At 39.8% G+C, this 18578-nt stretch overlaps 1 protein-coding gene across 5 annotated transcripts in view; it reads left to right on the forward strand.

Moving 5' to 3' along the window:
- Positions 1-18578, forward strand: part of TRPM6 (transient receptor potential cation channel subfamily M member 6) — a 155187-nt gene that overhangs the window by 132058 nt on the left and 4551 nt on the right. For 4 of the 5 annotated variants that reach the window (XM_041744711.1, XM_041744710.1, XM_041744714.1 and 1 more), the window contains 6 exons: positions 1394-1459; positions 3288-3574; positions 3903-3985; positions 4725-4930; positions 11720-11771; positions 16361-16467. In XM_041744711.1, coding sequence (XP_041600645.1) covers positions 1394-1459; positions 3288-3574; positions 3903-3985; positions 4725-4930; positions 11720-11771; positions 16361-16467 — 801 coding nt within the window. The remainder of the gene's footprint in view (positions 1-1393; positions 1460-3287; positions 3575-3902; positions 3986-4724; positions 4931-11719; positions 11772-16360; positions 16468-18578) is intronic. The other variant, XM_041744712.1, reaches the window with a different exon arrangement.

The raw sequence follows: 18578 nt of genomic DNA on the forward strand, positions 1-18578 counted from the left end.
TTGATGAATTGCAAAGTATTGATATGATTCCCAACTTGAAAAGCTGTTGTTCACTCTCATGAGAAGAACATTTGGATTTCTTACCTTGTCATTTACTTGGAGAAACAAATTGTTAGGATTTAAGAGAATGTAGGATTGAGAAAAGAAAAATGTATTGGCAAGTTCCAAATGGTGACAAAGGGTGGCCTTGAAGTCTAAAAATTCCTTCCAAGTCCAAAGCCAGAGATCTTCATATTTTGGACTGGGGCCTGAAACTAGTTCTTTGAAGGAGGATTTTATACCCTCACTGGCCCTCAGCAAACCTAACTGCTAAATGAATGCCAGCACCACTGAGAAAGTTCAACAAAGACACCGTATAAGGATGTTATTAAACAAGATGTCGAGGGTCTTGACTCTCATAAGCAGCATTGCTTCACAGTACTTCAGTTGTCTTTCTTTCAGAGTGGGAATAATTATACTTGCCCTTCCTGAGGAACAATCTGCCAGAGGGCTAGCTGAGAATTAAGAGAGAAACACTTTGAAATGCAAAGCAATGTAACAGCCCACTGGACTTGTGCCACTGGTTGGTCTTTTGCGTGTCATTGCGCTCAGCATTGGATGAGATGATATACGGGCAAGGCTTTTACACAGTCTAAAGCTCAGCACATGAGTAAAAGTTTACTGGTGTGACAATTACCATTATTATTACATCAAGGACATGCGTTCAGGGTCCAGGAATAGACTGCCTTTTCCTAAATTCTCCTCAGTAGTGAACAGTGTTTCAGTGGATTCCAGGCCCTGCATTCCAGGCTCTTATAACTGGGTCTTTCAGCTCAGCAGTAATCCAATATTTTGACTCCAGCTGTCAACTTTGGAAAGTCTGGTGAAGAATACTGTAACTCATATTGACTCTGATCTGTTAGGAGACGGCTCTTAACAGGAAAATGCAGATCACTTGCTTCTAATTAAAATTGGCCTTCGGTTCTCTCTGGGAAAAGAAGGTGAACTGCGCAAAGTCAACAGTAGATGTCCCCACAGTCCACTGTGCATTAGATTGGCTCTGGAAAAAGAAAAACCAGAGAATGAAGACCACAGAACACTCTTTGAAAGAAAGTTCCACATATGTATGCATTAGTCTGTGATTTGGTATTCAGGAGAGTGGAGGTATAGCCCTACCTCAGACCATGGTATATAATCTCATATAATCCTCAAGACGGGGGTATATCCTTCCCATTTAAGGCATAGTTTATTTTAAAAGCTGGATTATGGATAATATTTTTGATGAAGGCAAAAATAAGGGGTCTTTGAAATAAAATAATTTAGTATTGTATGAATAGGTTGATGTGGGGGAGGCTTTCTGTCAGTTCAGTCCACTGATGCATACTTAAAACAGTAAATCTGTTTTTGTTTGCAGCCATTGAAAGGAACAATTTAATGAGGCTTTCTCAGACTATACCATTTACACCAATCCAACTGTTTGGTGAGTGCCATTTCTACCTTCCTGAGGCTGTGCCAGAGCAGAGGCATACCATCTGATTAAATTGAAGGAGAAAGTACTTTGCAATATTTTAGTGGAAAATTTTGTTTTGCCAGTGGTTGCAGTGAGATTAATTTTCTAAAGTGGTAATTCTTGTTAACTGGTCAGCTAGCATCCAGGGTCAAAATCTAGTACTGTGGGGATGGGACCTATAATGAGCAGCAGTTGGGAAAAAAGCAATAATGTTGCACCTGGCATTCACTGATTTAAGGCTGGAAGTAAGTAGGAAAGAAAAGAACCAACCAACCATGTGTAATAAACACAGAAGAAAGCGATAAATGTCAATACAGTAAAAACTAACAGGCATCTGAAGAGAAATCTTTGTATATTGTTTTCAGTTTGTTTTGTCTCATGTAAACTAATTGCTCTTAGCTCAGATAGTAAATGTCATTTTTAAAGGCTAGAGTAGTAAAGAAAAACAAGCTCGCATTAAGCCAAGGCTACCAGAGTCTCTCTGTCCAGCCAACTGACAATATAACAAGGGTCCCCACTCTGTCCTAGATCTTAATTCTCTTCACACAGGGACAGATAGGTGGCTTCTGATCATGGATGCAAATGCCTTCTCCTTCCTCATGGCTCCGTGGCTGGTTTCATAACCCAGGAGCTGTACTGTAAATTCTCTAAGTATTTAGAACTCTGAACAGAGCTCAGTGGCATTTATCTGGGCACCAAGAATAAATATTTGAAAATATGTTATTAAGAATTACCTAGATGTGTTTTTTTTTTTGGCAAGCAATTCATTCAAGAGTGAATAAATACCTTTCTTTGTAAACCAGAATAGTATTAACAACAACAACAAAAGGTATTTGAAACAGGTGTAAGAAGAAAATCAAATACAGGCTGGACAGAAGTTATGTATAGAATATGCTACTTCTGTTATAAAGCGTTAAACACTAGGAGTCTAGGCTGCATTGCTTCCTGTTCAGCAGCCTAACAGTGGAAGCTATCTGGGAGTTAAAGAGCATTTTGTGTGTAAAATCTTGTAAGTGGGATTGAGTTTGTGTCTGAAGGTCTAGGTCACATTAGCCAAATTAACATATTTAATCCTTACAACAACCCAGTGAGGTTGAGCATTATTTTTACCTTCATTTTACTCATCAGAAAAGGGAGGCTTTAAGTAACTTGTCCAAGGGCACAAAGGAAGGAGGGTGAGGCTCTGGAGTATGACTGTGGTGTTAACTCCAACTGTGTTAAACCATGAAGTCTCAGTGGGGTGATATCACCCCCAAGGGAGCAGGAACCTCTTTTTCCATATAAAGCACATATATAAATAGGTATATACACTGTATGTAGATGCTGTGTGTGTACATACTGTATGTGTACATGCACATATATATATATGGTATATTTTTGGTATTAGAATATCATGGAAGGAGGAATTAGGAAAAAAAAGGCTTGTAAAAGGGATGATAATGAAAACATAGGGCTAAACTATCTCTTTGAAAGTTTTTGTCTTTAACAAAGGAATCCTAGCCCTGCTACTTTGATTTTGTTTGTCTCTACTTATAGTTTATAACAAGAACAACTTAATTCTTATGTATCATTTGATGCTTTGTCCCTTCCTTCCCTCTTCCACTCACTCCCTTTATGGGACAAATAACATGGCCAAAATCCATGCCTTTATTCTCTACTTGTTCATGCATAATTGAAATTCCCATTCTCTCCTGATCATTTGGGAAAGTAAACTGATTCTGAGTTGTTATTTAGGACATGGTAACCTGCTACAGACACACGATGTCGTTGCACTTCTCACCTGTATTTCTTTTTGCAGCAGGAGAAGAAGTAACTGTCTACAGGCTGGAGGAGAGCTCCCCTCTGAACCTTGATAAAAGCATGTCTTCTTGGTCCCAGCGAGGGAGAGCTGCGATAATCCAGGTGTTGTCCCGTGAGGAGATGGATGGCGGGCTCCGTAAAGCCATGAGAGTCATCAGCACTTGGTCTGAGGACGATGTTCTCAAGCCAGGGCAGGTTTTCATTGTGAAGTCCTTTCTTCCTGAGGTGGTACAGTCATGGCACAAAATCTTCCAGGAGAGTACTGTGCTTCATCTTTGCCTCAGGGTAAGTCTGAGACCCAGAGCTTAGAGGGATAGGTCAAAGAAAGTTCTGGACTACACCCAGATACATAATTGTATGTATTATATATGTAATGATTGGAGGCCATTGATTATCTTTAATGCAGAGGACAGCCTATTCTGTTCCGAAAGTGGTGGTATTCCATTATTTTTGTTTTGTAGAGGTTTTGCTTTTGGAGTGGAATGGAGTGTTGTGGGAGCTGAGTGAGGCTAAAAATCATACTGGGGGGCCCTCTAGTTCTTCTATGATTATTGATTGCATGCATATGATAACAAACCAATATTTTTTATCATCGATGCTCCCTATTTTGTAGGAAATCCAACAACAAAGAGCTGCTCAAAAACTAATCTATACCTTCAACCAAGTAAAACCACAAAACATTCCCTACACACCAAGGTGAGTACAGGGAGTATGGGCACCATGATCCTTCATTTTAAGTGGGAATTTCTTTCAATTTCTTCTCAGTCCTCTTAGTCACGAGAAATGCCAGCGCTGTGGGAAAGTTCTCTATCATCTTATTTTTGGATTCTTTCTTCTATGGTTCTGTTAAAAAGAGAATTAGATGTCTCAGGAATAGCTTGACTTAAACACTGAACATAAATGAGTGGAAAAGAGAAGTTTAGGCAGAGGCCATGACTAACATCTCAGTTATGTGAAACATGAAGACCCTAGATGTAGTTCTTAATGTCCAGGAACATTATGGAAGAAAATCATTTCTATTTGAAGCACAGTTTCTTCCCCTGATATCTTAGAGAAGTTAGGGACTTTTTGAGATTGAACTCTTGTTACTTTCACTTGAGTGTCTCAAGACACTGGCATTCATTTAGCAAGCCAGATATAATTTCATGCTGGGGGTGACAGTAAAGTGTTATTGTTTCAATTACAAGGAACTTTATAGAGCACAGTAAGAAAAGTTAAGTCTGATACTCATGAAGGAGTTGAAAGGTTTCCTCAAAGAGAAGGGAAGTGGGTAAATGTGGGGAAAATGCTTAATCTTTGCGTTCTGTCCCTGCCATAGAAAGGTGAGGCATGTGCATAGTTAGATAATTTCCCCTGCTACTGACTGTTTGGTAATGTAAGTCTCACCTTTGCTGCCTTTTGGGGATTCAGTGGCCTCCTTTCCCCACCCTTACAGGTTCCTAGAAGTTTTCTTAATCTACTGCCATTCGGCCAACCAATGGTTGACCATTGAGAAGTACATGACAGGAGACTTCCGGAAGTACAACAACAACAACGGTGATGAAATTGCCCCCAGCAACACCTTGGAGGAGCTGATGTTGGCTTTCTCTCACTGGACCTATGAGTACACTCGGGGAGAGCTGTTGGTTTTAGATTTGCAAGGTGATTAATAGCCTAAGACTTCATACAAACATGAGGTACAGTTTGGGAAACATTGACAAACCAGGGATGGTTTGTCCATGTCGTTGTCACCTACATTTGACCTTGGTTCTTTCTTTGTAAAACCATCATTAAGGTATTTTAATGGAGACATTCCCTGATAGTGTATGTGTGTTTCTTAATTTGAAAATTGAAAGATTGTATCCATTTTCTGAATGTATTTATTATTGTGAAATTGTCTAAAGTGTAAGGAACCAGACAGGTGGCCCAAGAAACCTTATAAGAACTAGGATGTGTAATGTATGGAGTTGTTCTACCTAGCTTTGAAGGGAGGTAGAGGCATTTATTTCAGAGACATTGTGCGGTGATGATTGTGAGCACCTACTATGTTGTTTCCCACTTAGCACAAGAGAAAAATATAGGCAGATGATTAGCTGTCTAAAATTTAAATACACCTAAAACTTTTATCTAAATGGGGAATGATTTTTTTAAAAATTTATTTTAGGGAGAGAGAGAGCGAGAGTATGCAGGGAGGGGTAGAGGGAAAGAGAGAGAGAGAAAGAGAGAGAGAGAGAATCCAAGCAAACTCTGTGCCGAGGGAAGAGATCCATGTGGGGTTCAATCTCAAGACTCTTGAGATCATAACCTCAGCCGAAACCAAGAGTTGGTTGCTCAACCAACTGCACCACCCAGGCACCCCTAAATGAGGAATGATTTTTGTACCAAATTTTCTAGCTTTATGGCTTCACCTTGAACTTATATTCATAATAACACTTCAGCATGCATTTATACACATGGGAAAGTATAAATTCTGGGCATTTTTCAACTGAGATATATAATCCTGAGGCACTGTGAGCAATGTCCAGTAAATTCTGATTGAAATTTGTGCCATGTGTTCAAGGACGTGTATAGACTTTTTAAATGTACTGATTTTGAGCTCAGTGCTTGGCAGTTTATAATTTAGCTTGCTCTCTTTGCTGTGTACCTTGATATGACAGTTCATAAGAGTACAAACTCAGTCTGAGAGAGGTAACACAGTGCACTCATAATTAATGGAAGCCTTTGATCAGTGCATCTCCCCACTATCAACACCTCACATGTGACTTATAATCTTGCAGCACGAAACAGAGTATCTCTAGCAGGCTTTCCTTGCAGACACAGAACGAAATATGTATTCAGGTCAAAGTTTAGTCCTTGGGCTCACTGACTGGGGCTTTGGTTTTAAATAAGGGATTTAGCCAGGGACTTTCATAAGAGTTATCTCAGAAGCAGCACCTCAAGGTAGATTTTATAGGGAATGTAGGCCCAGAAAGTTTAAATAACTTGCCCAAGGTTGCACAGCTACTGAAGAGGGAGCCAGGTTGCAGACTGAAGCTGTTTTGACCATCTATATATTCTTTCCTTCTCACTGTACTGTCTTTTATTTCTTTATGAGTTTCATAAGACATAATCATGTTATAGGTTCATTTAAACAGATTGGGCATAATCCTTGTCCTCTCTGACTTCCCCACCTCTCCAGTCCTGGGATTATGTACCAAAAGCCAACCTTGGAGGCTGGGCACAACTGAGATATGTAATCCTGAGGCATTGCGAGCAATGTCCAGTAAATTCTGATTGAAATTTGTGCCATGTGTTCAAGGACGTGTATAGACTTTTTATTAATAAGTCTCTCTGTCTTTTCAGATCTGCACTGTTCACAGAGTTGAGTTATATTTCTAACCCTCAAACACAATATTTAGGGAAGCAATATAAACAAAGTTAAAACAGTAAACATGATTCAGCTTTTAAACCAGCAAGTGCATGATCCAGCCCAGCATGCTGATGCCCACAGCATCTGGTTTTGTAGCTCATGTTGGGGAGAGGTTGATTGTTTTCATCTGTATTCGAGTGTCTGTGCTTTGAGTTTTGGGTGGAGTTGTTTAAAAAGCAAAAACAGAAACAAACAAACAAACAAAAAAAACAACCAAAGAAAAACTTTAAGGAATTAATGATGACTCTTTAGTGTGTTTTGTATTCCACTTGAATAGGTTTTTGTTTAATGATGTTTATGTTTGGGGATTTTTATGTCTCTAAGTAATCCAAAGTGACACTAAACAGAACAAATGCTGCGTTGATAGTCTTGGGGGGAAAATGGAATTAACTTTATTCTTTTACTGGGCAATTATGTGAATTGCAGAAATAGGTCACTCCAAATAAACTATGTCAAAACACTGACCTTCAAAGAAAAGGAGAGTGGGCCTCATAGGATGAGCGTGAAGAAATTGAGATACTTACTGGAGAGCTTTGGCCAATTGGTTAGACCTGCATTTATGGAAGAAGATGAATCCTATGCTAGTAACTATGAACAGTTATACAACTACAACTACTAGCTAATGCTTACCAAGCACTTATTTTCTGTCAGACACTTGGATAAAGACTTAATGCATTATTATATTTAATCCAACCCAGGTTGGAAGGGAAAAATGGGGAGAATATATGTATTCTTAAAATACCTTCATAGTTTTGGTTCAGTTTTGTATTTAATTGATTAGCATTTCTAGTTTTTGGAGAGACGATGGTATAATTGTTCAGGTAGTACTAAGTAGAGACTGAGAGGCCTGGTACCAGCAGTTTGGAGGAAGAGCCCTGGAGTTTCAGTGCTGGGGTAGGACACCTGGCTACACCGTGAATTGGCTGTATAACCAGGGGACAGCCACCCAGAGTCCCACTTTGCTCATTTGCAATTGGGGAAATAATATTAAGCACTTACCTTGTTGTTAATCTCTCATGTTAAGGAGCTGAAATGAGGCAAGTTCTTGATCTATAGTAAGCCCTCAGTATTATTGTTGTCGTTAGTATTAATCTCCATGTAGCTCATTAAAATGGCAGTGACTCTTCATCAGCTTGCTGTGGTTCCCTAGTGCTTTGGGGGAAAAGTGGAATGAGAAACACTCTGGCAGTTTATCCTGGCAGCTTTTCTTTTTCTTCTCCTTTCTACTGTCTTCCAAGGGAGTGCCAATCATTAACCCAGGAACTGCCACACTGGGCTTGGAAGCTGAATTCTAAGGAAAGGTTTGACCGGTTTCTGCTCACTTGTAATTATACTATAGTTTTCTACTCTCTTTCCATTTAGAAATCCTACATGTGGGGCTTGCATCATCATCATTACATATGAAATCCAACACTTGATTTCCAGCAATGGCAATGAAAAACAATTACACTTCAAATCAAAGTGGTCTAGAGCATTCTCTTTTTCCCTCTCTCTTTCTTTCTTTTTTTCCAGAGGGAGAGAGAGAGAGAGGCTGGGGGAGGGGCCATGGAAGGAGAGAGAGAGAGAGAGAGAGAGAGAATCCCAAATAGGCTCCATGTCCAGTGTAAAGCCATTGCGGGGCTTGATATCACGACTCTGAGATCACAACATGAGCCAAAATCAAGAGTCGGACACTTAACCAACTGAGCCACCCAGGCACCTCTAGAGCATTCTTTTTCTTTTCTTTTCTTTTCTTTTCTTTTCTTTTCTTTTCTTTTCTTTTCTTTTCTTTCTTTTCTTTCTTTTCCTTTCTTTTTTTTCTTTTCTTTTTTCTTTTCTTCTTTTTTTCTTTTCTTTTCTTTTTTCTTTTCCTTTCTTTCTTTTTCTTTTCTTCTTTTCTTTTCTTTCTTTCTTTCTTTTTTTTTTTTTTTTTTACAGCTCATTATATTTTTTCAAAGAATTTTGGAGATATTAGATTTTTTTTTTCAACAAAGCAGTTTCCAGAATGAGTCAGCCTTTGCATCAACACCATCATCATGAATTCTACTGCTACAAAGAAGTTAACTTATTTCCACAGATTTAGAGGTTCACAGATGTATCTTAAGGTGGTTGGAATCAGAATGTATGTGTCTGGGTTTCTTGCAAGGGTATGCAACATACCACCTGCACATGGGCATTTACCTTATTAAAGTTGGTAAATAAGTGTGATGGGGATATGGAGAGGTTGAAATGCCTAGTTTTCTTCCATATTGTATCACTCTCTAGAATGTTCCTTCTGCCATTGGAGGACCCCAAAATATGTATTTAGTAGTTATGCTTTGAACCGTTAGATTGAGTTTAGGAATATACAGATTTGTGGAAACTCCACTCTCATTCTTTTAGAGGGATTTATTCATCAGGAAAATGAGATCATCAGAACATGATTTTACCAGTGATAAGAAAATAGAATTTTACTTTACAATAGGTCTTGATAGAATAAAGATAATAAAGATAGTAGTTGACATTTTTTTTTGGCTTCCTCTGAGTGGGATACTTTGTGAAACAACTTGTATACAACAGTTCATTTAATCCTCAGTAAACATGTAAGATAAGGTCCATTATTACTCACACTTTCAGATGAGAACACTGAGATTCAAAATGATTAGAGGTGTCCAGGTCACATAACTAGAAGGTGATAGAGCCATGAATAGGACCCAGTCCTTTTGACTCCTGCCTATATAATAGACAACAAGATTTAAAGTAAACTGGAGCTGATGTGATTTTGATCACATCAAAATCTTCCCTATAAACTTTCTTTTTCCTGGTTGACATGACCTCCTTAGGTACTAGTGTATTCTCAGCTTAAATTTACAGTTTCCTTAGCCATCAGCCTAAAGCTTATCATTGCTACAAAGTCCAGGCTTAAAGTTAGATCTGAGCTTAAACATGAAAAGGATTTTTAACCTTTGTAGTCTCTCTGCTGATGATCCTTGGACTATCTTTCTGTCTGTTTTTCTGTTTATTTACTACATTTTTGGAAAAGCAGAGTCAGCCTAGGCTGTTCCTTCTTGTATGTGTAATGAGAAAAGTATAAAGAACCCAATCCTTCCTATGACTTCTTTAAAAAGAATAGAGGCTGAGCAGATCACATTTTACACACCTCCCCCTGAGCCTTACTTTTTCTTTCCTTATACAAAATCAGAGAATGAAGAGATTGTAAGCCAGATGCTCTTAAAGAGAATTCAGAGGGTTTGTGAACTTTGATGAAAAGACATATTACACCATTATTTTCACTAACCTACAACTGAAATTCATCATTTCCTTCAATTATGGGGGGGAGACCACAAACCACAGTGGTATTAGCAGTACCCATGACTATTTGCAATAGCAATTACCAATATTAACATAGCACATTATGGTGTTGGCAGATATCACAAAAACAGTGTTTATATGTATTACTTGATGTTATGGTAGTTATAGACTTGCACTAGATTCTGTTATTTAATGTGTTAGTAAAGAGGCACATGTATTGCAGAACAATTTAAACAAAGATTTTGATGCCTGTTTTTCAGTATTGTTGGTTTTCTTTGTAATCTTATGTATTTAATTTACTCATTTTTAAAACATTATTCTGAGAAGGGGGTCCCTTATTTTCCCCAGACTGGCAAAGAGGGTCCTGATGCAAAATGGTTGAAAGCTCTACCCTAAACGGGTTATTTTTCTAAGGAAGTCAGTTTTTTGGGGGAAAGGTCTACAAACTATAAGGATTACATTTCCTTGTGAAAAGTTTAGCATATGGTAAAACATACTGAGCATGGCAAAAAAAAAAAAAATCTTTTTAAAATAGTGGTTAGAAAACATGAATATTTTTTTACCAAATAGAAATACATAATAAAGCTCTACATTTCATATGATTTTTAAAAAAGATTATTTATTTATTTATTTGCGAGAAAGAGAGGGGGTGAGAAGCATGCTGCCTGCTGAGCAGGGAGCCCTGCCGGGCTCAATCCCAGGACCCTGAGATCATGACCTGAGCTGAAAGCAGATGCTTAACCAACTGAGCCACCCAGGCACCCCTTTCATATGATTTTTAAATAATTTTCCTGCAAGGTTGGTCTCTTCCAAGCAAAGAGAACCAGTACAGACCAGAGGCTGATCTCTGAAGTTGTTGGGTAATGTCCAAATGATGCATTTGCATCTGATCAGCTTGTCTGTACACGTTACTACTGGTGGAAGACGGCTCCTCTCCAATTGCATTTTATAACAGATTCATTCTGAAGGTCGATTGCCGTTTCGATCAGTGTTAGCACTAAATTCCATTCATGCTGTCCTTTTATGCTTTGGTGTCAGTTTTTTAAAAACTAAATCTTATTGAAGAAAAACATTTGTTCAGGGACGTGCACACAGCAGAAGCATACCTCTCAAGCACAGGTGTAACCAGCATCCAGATCAAGAATCTGTTTATAAATGCTGAATATGTAGCATATGACAGGTGCTTTCAATGGAGCAGAGGTTGTATCCACAGAATCGTGCAGCCCCTTGCGCCTTGCTGAGCACTGATGGACTCCACCTACGGAGATCACAGCCTCATGGGAGGGTCACAAGCTTTGGCTCAGCTCGAATCCTGTTATCATCACTCGTGAACTGTGCAGTCTCTGACAAACTGCTTCATCTTCTTGAACATCAATGTACTCGTTGTCAAAATGAGGATACGAGGATGCTAATACTTTTCCTTTCTAGTTGCTGAGAATTACAGGGAATATAATTAGAATGTCTAGTATAGGCAAATGGTAAATGAATGATGGATGCCACTGTCAGTAACTGTGAACACAACACTAAAACGTTCATTTGTGGCCTCGAAGTTTATTATGGCATAACAGGGGATTGCGGGAGACAGTGAATTTACTAAAATCTTCAGGCTCACCTGAATAATTTTTATGGCACACTGAAGTCACATAATGTTGAATTTACTACAGGGTGAATGTAAGTTTAAAGAAAGAAATTAAGACTTGGTTATTATTTACTTGAATTCCTGAGGAAATGAAATCCCCATTTGCTAAATGTATTTTATTTTTCCTTTGGAGGTGTTGGAGAAAATTTGACTGATCCATCTGTTATAAAACCTGAAGACAAACAGTAAGTTGATTTATGATGTTATCATTTAGAAAATTGCACTTAACACATTGTACATGGCTTTTAAAAATTAATTTCTAAACATATATATTTCTTGCCTAGATCCTAGAAAGATTTTGAGATGGCTTTATTTACCTATAGGCTGGATATCTGTGTTGGATATCTATGTATCTATATCCAATACAATAAGATTTTTTTATAAAGAAAAATGCATAGATGAGGACAGAGGGGCAAAAAGAACATATGGAAATAAAATAAGATGAAATTTGGAGTTAATACACATAAATGGAAAGTATAGAGAACAATGCAGCAACTAGGATTTTGTTGCAAATTTAACTCTGAGTTTTCTGGTGGCCCAAGCAAATGGGAAGTATGGGGTAAGCTCCGTGTCTATAGGCTTTGACCAGGAAGCAATGTCATAGGAGAAACACAGCTTCCTTGTTGTGCTCACAACGGAGTCCCTGCGTTCTTATCATGGGCTGGGTCTTCTATCACATGCCTATAAAATGAAAGGCGTAGAGTGTGCTAGTCAGTAACAGCAAATCTACAAGCGTTCAAAACAATGGGGCTTACATATGAAGCATCAGATTGTCTGACTTAATTCAGGGATTCAGTTTAAATTATGTAGAAGAATGAATTGTCTGCCTGGCCTTGGAATTCCTGTGGGCATTTGATCCCATATATAGGCTTTTGGGAAAACTTGGCAGCAGAGGGTCAAGGTTCTTCTGAGAAAGGTGGAGGACAGAGCAGTGTTGGTGCTGATTAAGGACTGATCAATATGGCAGACGACAGCGGTTCTCAAACATGAGCTTCCATCACAACCGGGAGAGCTTGTTAAAACACAGATTGCTGTGTTTGTGATTCGGCAGGTTTGGGGTGAGGTCAAATAAGGTAACAAGTTCCCAGATGATTCTGATGCTGCCTGCCTGGAGCATACTTTGAGAACTGCTAGCACGTGGTATTTTTACTTCTTTGTTGCTGTACATGTCTGGATTGTAGAAAAAATATATATAAAAGAAATTACATAGATGGGAAATGTTTGTAAAATAAAATCTGAAACTTTTACTTTTCTTCCACAGCACTCACATTGTAAACATTCATTGCTTTAATGCTCTATTCCTTTCCTCGGTGATTTCCTCTAAATATGTTCTTATCTGTAGGCAAAGAGGTCCATCTAGAAGTAATATTAGCTATTCTTTTGGACTAGATGAGTTAGAGAAGGTAAAGGTGAGCCATAATGCCCCCGTGCATCCAACTCCTATGATATTTGAGCATGGAATTCATGTTGTAACCCTTAGGGTTCAGAAAAAGGCTTTATTGTTTGTTTTTGTTTTAGCAGAGCTAAAGTGTTTTTAGCTAAGGATATTATTATTATTTCTTCAATAGCCCTGTGTGCCCATGAGTTTGTAGGGAACCAGAAACCTGGTACTTCCTTCATAATTTTGCAGTGAAAAATGGTTCGCGTATAGAATGAACCCAGTTTATGTACACTCCATCATCTATTACATTTCGACCTTGATATATATCATTTAATATGACCTGAATGTTTCCAACTTTTAGAATTCAGAGGATTATATTATCCCAGTTGAGTATTTTAATTGCGTTCTGTAGGCCAGTGGGTCTCAATTTCTATTAAGGTCACTGAGGAAACTAAAAATAAAAAAAATAAAAAAAAAGAAAAAAGAAAAAGGAAAGAAAAGGAAAAGCTTCTGAGAATGAGTATCACATCAAGATTTCTGAGGATGGGGCTCTGATGTTTATATTTTTTGAGAAGTTCCCCATGTGGTTCTGATGGGCAACCAAGAATGGGCACCTCTTGTCTTATGGCAAACTTTATCGTTTATGACTTGAAGATAGGAACTTTGGAAATTGGTAGGATGGCCGTAGCCTGCCTGGTTTCATGAGGTTACTAATTTTGGGTGCAGTTGGTTTTCCTGGGTAAGGTAACTTTTATCATAGTGGTGGCAGGCGATGTCTAATTAGTTCACCAACACACACGTTTTTGAGTGCCGTGTGAGCTACACGAAGCACAGGCCATAGACCAGTAACAGCAGTACCATCTGGGAGACTGTCAGACCTGCGAACTCTCAAGACCCTCCCTTGACCTACTGAATCAGAATCTGAATTTTGGTGAGATCCACAGGTGATTTGGTATAAACTGTAGTTTGAGAAGTGCCTAAGCAAGCGTGTTCACATGTTTGCTTTACCCTTAAGAACAACGTTTGGAGGAGGCTTCTTCTGTCCCCGATCCCAAATGAGAAAACTGAATCTCAGTCAAGATGGTAAACTAACTTGCCCATGAGGATAAGAAGTCAATGAGAGGACAGACTCGTCTACCAAAGGAGAAGAGGGTTGTGTTTTTTTGGATTTGTGTGTGTGTGTGTGTGTGTGTGTGTGTGTGTGTGTGTTTGTGGTACAGATTCTGATATTATGTGTAGTGCCAGTTATCCCTGAGCACACTTGTGTGTGTGAAGACACGGTTATCTGGCTCCTCCCCAAGCCCTCTCTGGCCACTTAATGCACTTCCTCAGGTCACTGAGCCTCAGTGGTGGCAACCTCAGTTACTGGCCGTCTGGGGTTGTCTTCCACTTCCTGTCTTGATGGTTTGGGGCCTTTGACAAGTGCAAAATGATGGTGATTACAGGATCTGTATCTAAATCTGTATCTAAACTGTGTATACATTGCACTAATTGGCGAACCTCTCTTGTAGAACCAAGCTACCACTTGCTTTTCCTATGCTGTGGAAAATCTGGAAAACAGGTGTTTGTTTGTTTGTTTTTGTTTTTGTTTTTTTTAACTGAGACTGGAAGTCTGTAGGCCATGCTAGGATCGTAGACCCGATAGCTACAAATAGGTATTTCCATGACTCCTTCCCCATCTACCCTACACGGGGAGTGGTCACACCCCTCGTGTAGACATTTCAGAGACACTTTGATCCTTTTGTGTTAACTTTCACAGAGCTCAGAGAGGGAAATTATCTAGTTTACCACTTTTATTTGAGAATCAGGAAAACCCTCTAAGTTGGGGGTTTTCTTGATTTTCTAGGGGTGGGGTGGGGGTAGGGGGGAAGTAATGACAGTATGGAATGCAGGAGTGGAGTATTCCAGCAGGGTCACGCTAGAGAGAATAGAAAAGGAATGCTTCCATCTGAATGGCTGAAACAACACCTTTATTTTTCACTCCAGCGGCATCATAAGAGTTCTGGTACTAAATTGCAAGTGGTTCTATCTTTTTTTTACAAATAGTTTTTGCCACATTTGGGTTCGTCTTATTAAAGTGGTTCCTTAGCAGATGCTCTGAAGGAGAGGAGTAGTTAACAAGAGGCAGCTTATGCAGCCGGGTAGATACCAGCAGAGCCGCACTTTGTAAAGGCGATTGAGTGACCAGGAAAGTTAATCCTGGGTGTCTGTTCACGTTGTCTTCCCCAGAGATTTCCTCCACCTCCTCGCCTCGGAGCCACGAGGCAATCCGAGAGCAAACTGACATCAGCCCTCATTCTGAGCTTGGCACATCTTCAGAGCAGCTACTGTTGTTCTGCCAAAAGGAAGTGGAAATTGAGATAAATGTTTCAATACTCAGATGGAAAAAAGTCCATTTTTACACCACGTCCCTTTTGAAAAACCACATTCCTCAGAAGCGAAGTTTATTGTTTCCTTTTGTGAGAGTTTGCTTTTTCTTTTTTCTTAAGACGTGGTATTTAAGAGTGGTAATTGAGTTCAGATTTTAGAATGTGCTGTTTCCACTCTGCATGTCATTAAAATAAAATATTACCTTTCATGAAGTCTCTTTGGGAGTGTCCCTGGTGTGCTCTGTTCCGTGGTGTGCGGAGTGTCAGCCTGAAAAAAGCGTCGTGCAGGATCTAACCACGGATGAACATGGATCCTAGAATCCTCTAGGGATCTGTCGTGTTCTGGAATGTTCAAAATGTGCCTCATCTGTGCTGGTCTGTTTATAATTTTGTCACTTACACGTAGCATATGTAGTTTACGTCCACAAAGTCACTGTGTCCTCGTGGTCTTGTCTTTCCCCCAAGGAGCCCAGCTAGAGCAGTTTGCAGGATAAGAACCAACTGTCGCAAGAGCTGTGAGTACTAGAAGTAGGGTTTTGTCAGGCATTTATTTTTGAAGACGTCAGTTATCTTCTGAAAAGTATTTTGGGTTGGAAACAGTGTATGTGAATCTTTTCAGAAGGTGTGTTCTGATAACAAGTTTGTTTTACGTCTCACCTCACCTTTCGGGTACTCGAGTAGAAAGAACATTTGGTGATGAATGTCATTCTCTCACCCCATATGCATCGCAAAGGGTCTCACTGTATTTTGTTCTACTGCGGGTACATAGAAAATTCACTCTTCTATCAGATTAGCGTTGAAATGAGTTTCACAGCAGGTCTTGGAGTTGGGTACAAAGATTGAAGTGCATTTGAATTTTAAATTTGCAAACCTAACATAGTTGCTTCCCCAAAGCGCTCAGTTCTTTGTTGGCTCCTTCAAGTTTACTGGGTTACTATGGGATACTGCTCGGTATCTCTGAGAATCCTAGTTGAGCTCCTTTTCCTCCGCTGTGATCTCATTGATATTCTGATATTTCCTCTAGATCAAGAGGAATGGTGTTTGGACCAGCCAATTTAGGGGAAGATGCAATTAGAAACTTCATTGCAAAACATCGTTGCAACTCCTGCTGCCGGAAGCTCAAACTCCCGGGTATGCCCCGAACAATTCTATTTCTCTCTGAGTAAATCTCTCCTAGAACAACATCCATTGTAACCTGGGATAGAGCCGAAAATCTCAATCACATTTTTATCTCATTCACAGTCGAGGCCTGACTTTCTGACTGCAAATTTCTCAAGTCTCTGAAGGGATTACAAGGACTGGGGATTTACTTCAGGTTCTGCCAAAATGTGATAAAACAACATTGGGCCCAATTCTTGTCACAGTCTCTCCAAGGGGAGAGGTTTACCGACTTAATTGGGGTAAAATTGAACGGAGGCGGGTTCCCCCACCCCCACCCCTCCTGCTCTGAGTCCTGTGTGGCGTCCACAGGATTTCAATTCTTATTTACTCGTTGGACACTTGGGACCATGAAGGATCTGGGGACACAACAGCTGTCAATTAAAGTAGTGCCGTTCACTACAAAAAACCTGCCACGTTAAACATATATTGCAATGCATGTTTTCAAAAATCTGATTTGATAATATGGCACACTTTTTCCGGAACTGATATAGTCACCGCAGACAAATATTCTTAGCATAAAAGCAAGCAGCTGGACGTCTGTGTCCCCAGGCTGGCAGTCCCAGCTCTGTCGAATTCTTCTCTTTTATTCCAGAACGGATGCTTCATGTCCGTCCCTGCTTGTTCACTATTTTTCTTAGGTCATACCAAACTTGTCCTTAGACCGGAATCTCACATTTTAAGCAGAGTAGCCCTTCCTGCCTAAGAATAAATGACCAAGCCCGGAATCGGAAATCAGTAAAAGATCATCATCCTTTGTAGCTTGGGATGGAGTAGGTGTAAATTTACAACAAAGAAGGGCAATTTCTAATCTTGTTGGAGATAGAGGTAGGACGTCGAGAAGCTCTCATGGGCATGGCGTAGTCAAAGACGGGGAATGGGAGCAGGCTTCTAGTTCCAGTGGGAATTAGCCTGCCAGCCAGGGCTGGCAACGGGGGAGGCGGTGGGGGTGGGCAGATCGGACTGGAGTGGCAGAGAGGGGGACCGTCACTTTCATCTTGGGACAGCTCAGAACCCAGTCTCACAGTGGCATGGCAGACTTGGGCAAAGAGATCAGTCCACAACACATCGGACATGCTGCCCAGGGGCTTCCTCTCTGGAAGACACGGGGACTGTATCTGATCAGCCGGGAGAACAGGAGGCGGGAGGCATAACTCGCTGCTTCCATCGTGAGCTCAAGTTAGCTCTTCTGCATGATTAAAGTTGAGATCTTTTTTTTTTTTTAACCCATGATGGTGGGTGTTGAGTAACTCAATAATTCCTCCACGTATGGACTTAATTTTTGTTTTCTTTCAACACTATAGTTAATGCATTTAAGTGGAAATTAGGAATATCCCCATTTATTCAGACATTTGGTAATATGAATATAAAAAAAGCTTAGTTAGGAAAACAGAACTGCAGGTGATATTTCTTTGCTCTTGATTATGTTTTTTTTTTTTTTTTCTCCCTCTCTTTAAGGAAAGGTAGTTCAGAATAGAGTATAAAAGCATGGAATCCAGAGCCAGATAGTTGAGCTCATATCCCACTAATGTGTTTTACTAGCTAGGGAACTTCAGGTCTTGATTTTTCTCATCCATAAACTGAGTTTAATAACACCTAGTTCCTAAAATTGATGTGAAGATTGAAGCAATATATGGATAGGTCTAACAAATGTTGGTTATCAGTTAACTATAATATGTATTAGTTTTATATCCAGATAATCCCCTTTTAACATTAAAAAATAATATTGGGAATATACATTTAAGGTTAACAAACTTAATCATTACAACCTGGTCCTGTGCATCTTTGAGCAATGAAAATGCCCTGTTTCCAGGCTGGCCTCACTCAACTCCAGCCAGATTGTGCCTTCTAGGGCGCAGTGTGTGGAATCTAGCAGTCACATCTTCCCTCCCCTGCCCCTACAGCAGCACTAGGGAGTTAGGGTGGCACACGGACTCTGGGGCCGGGGGAAAGGGATAGTCTGGACATGGAGGGCTCAAGTTTCACATATCTGCCACCTGAGGAAGCAAGCGGGGTCCTTTCTTAGCACTTGGCCAGACCTAAAGTTCATTTTATCCATGTGGACACTGCCTTCTTGAGGATCC

The sequence above is a fragment of the Vulpes lagopus genome, chromosome 2, assembly GCF_018345385.1.
Source record: "Vulpes lagopus strain Blue_001 chromosome 2, ASM1834538v1, whole genome shotgun sequence".
NCBI lineage: Eukaryota > Metazoa > Chordata > Mammalia > Carnivora > Canidae > Vulpes > Vulpes lagopus.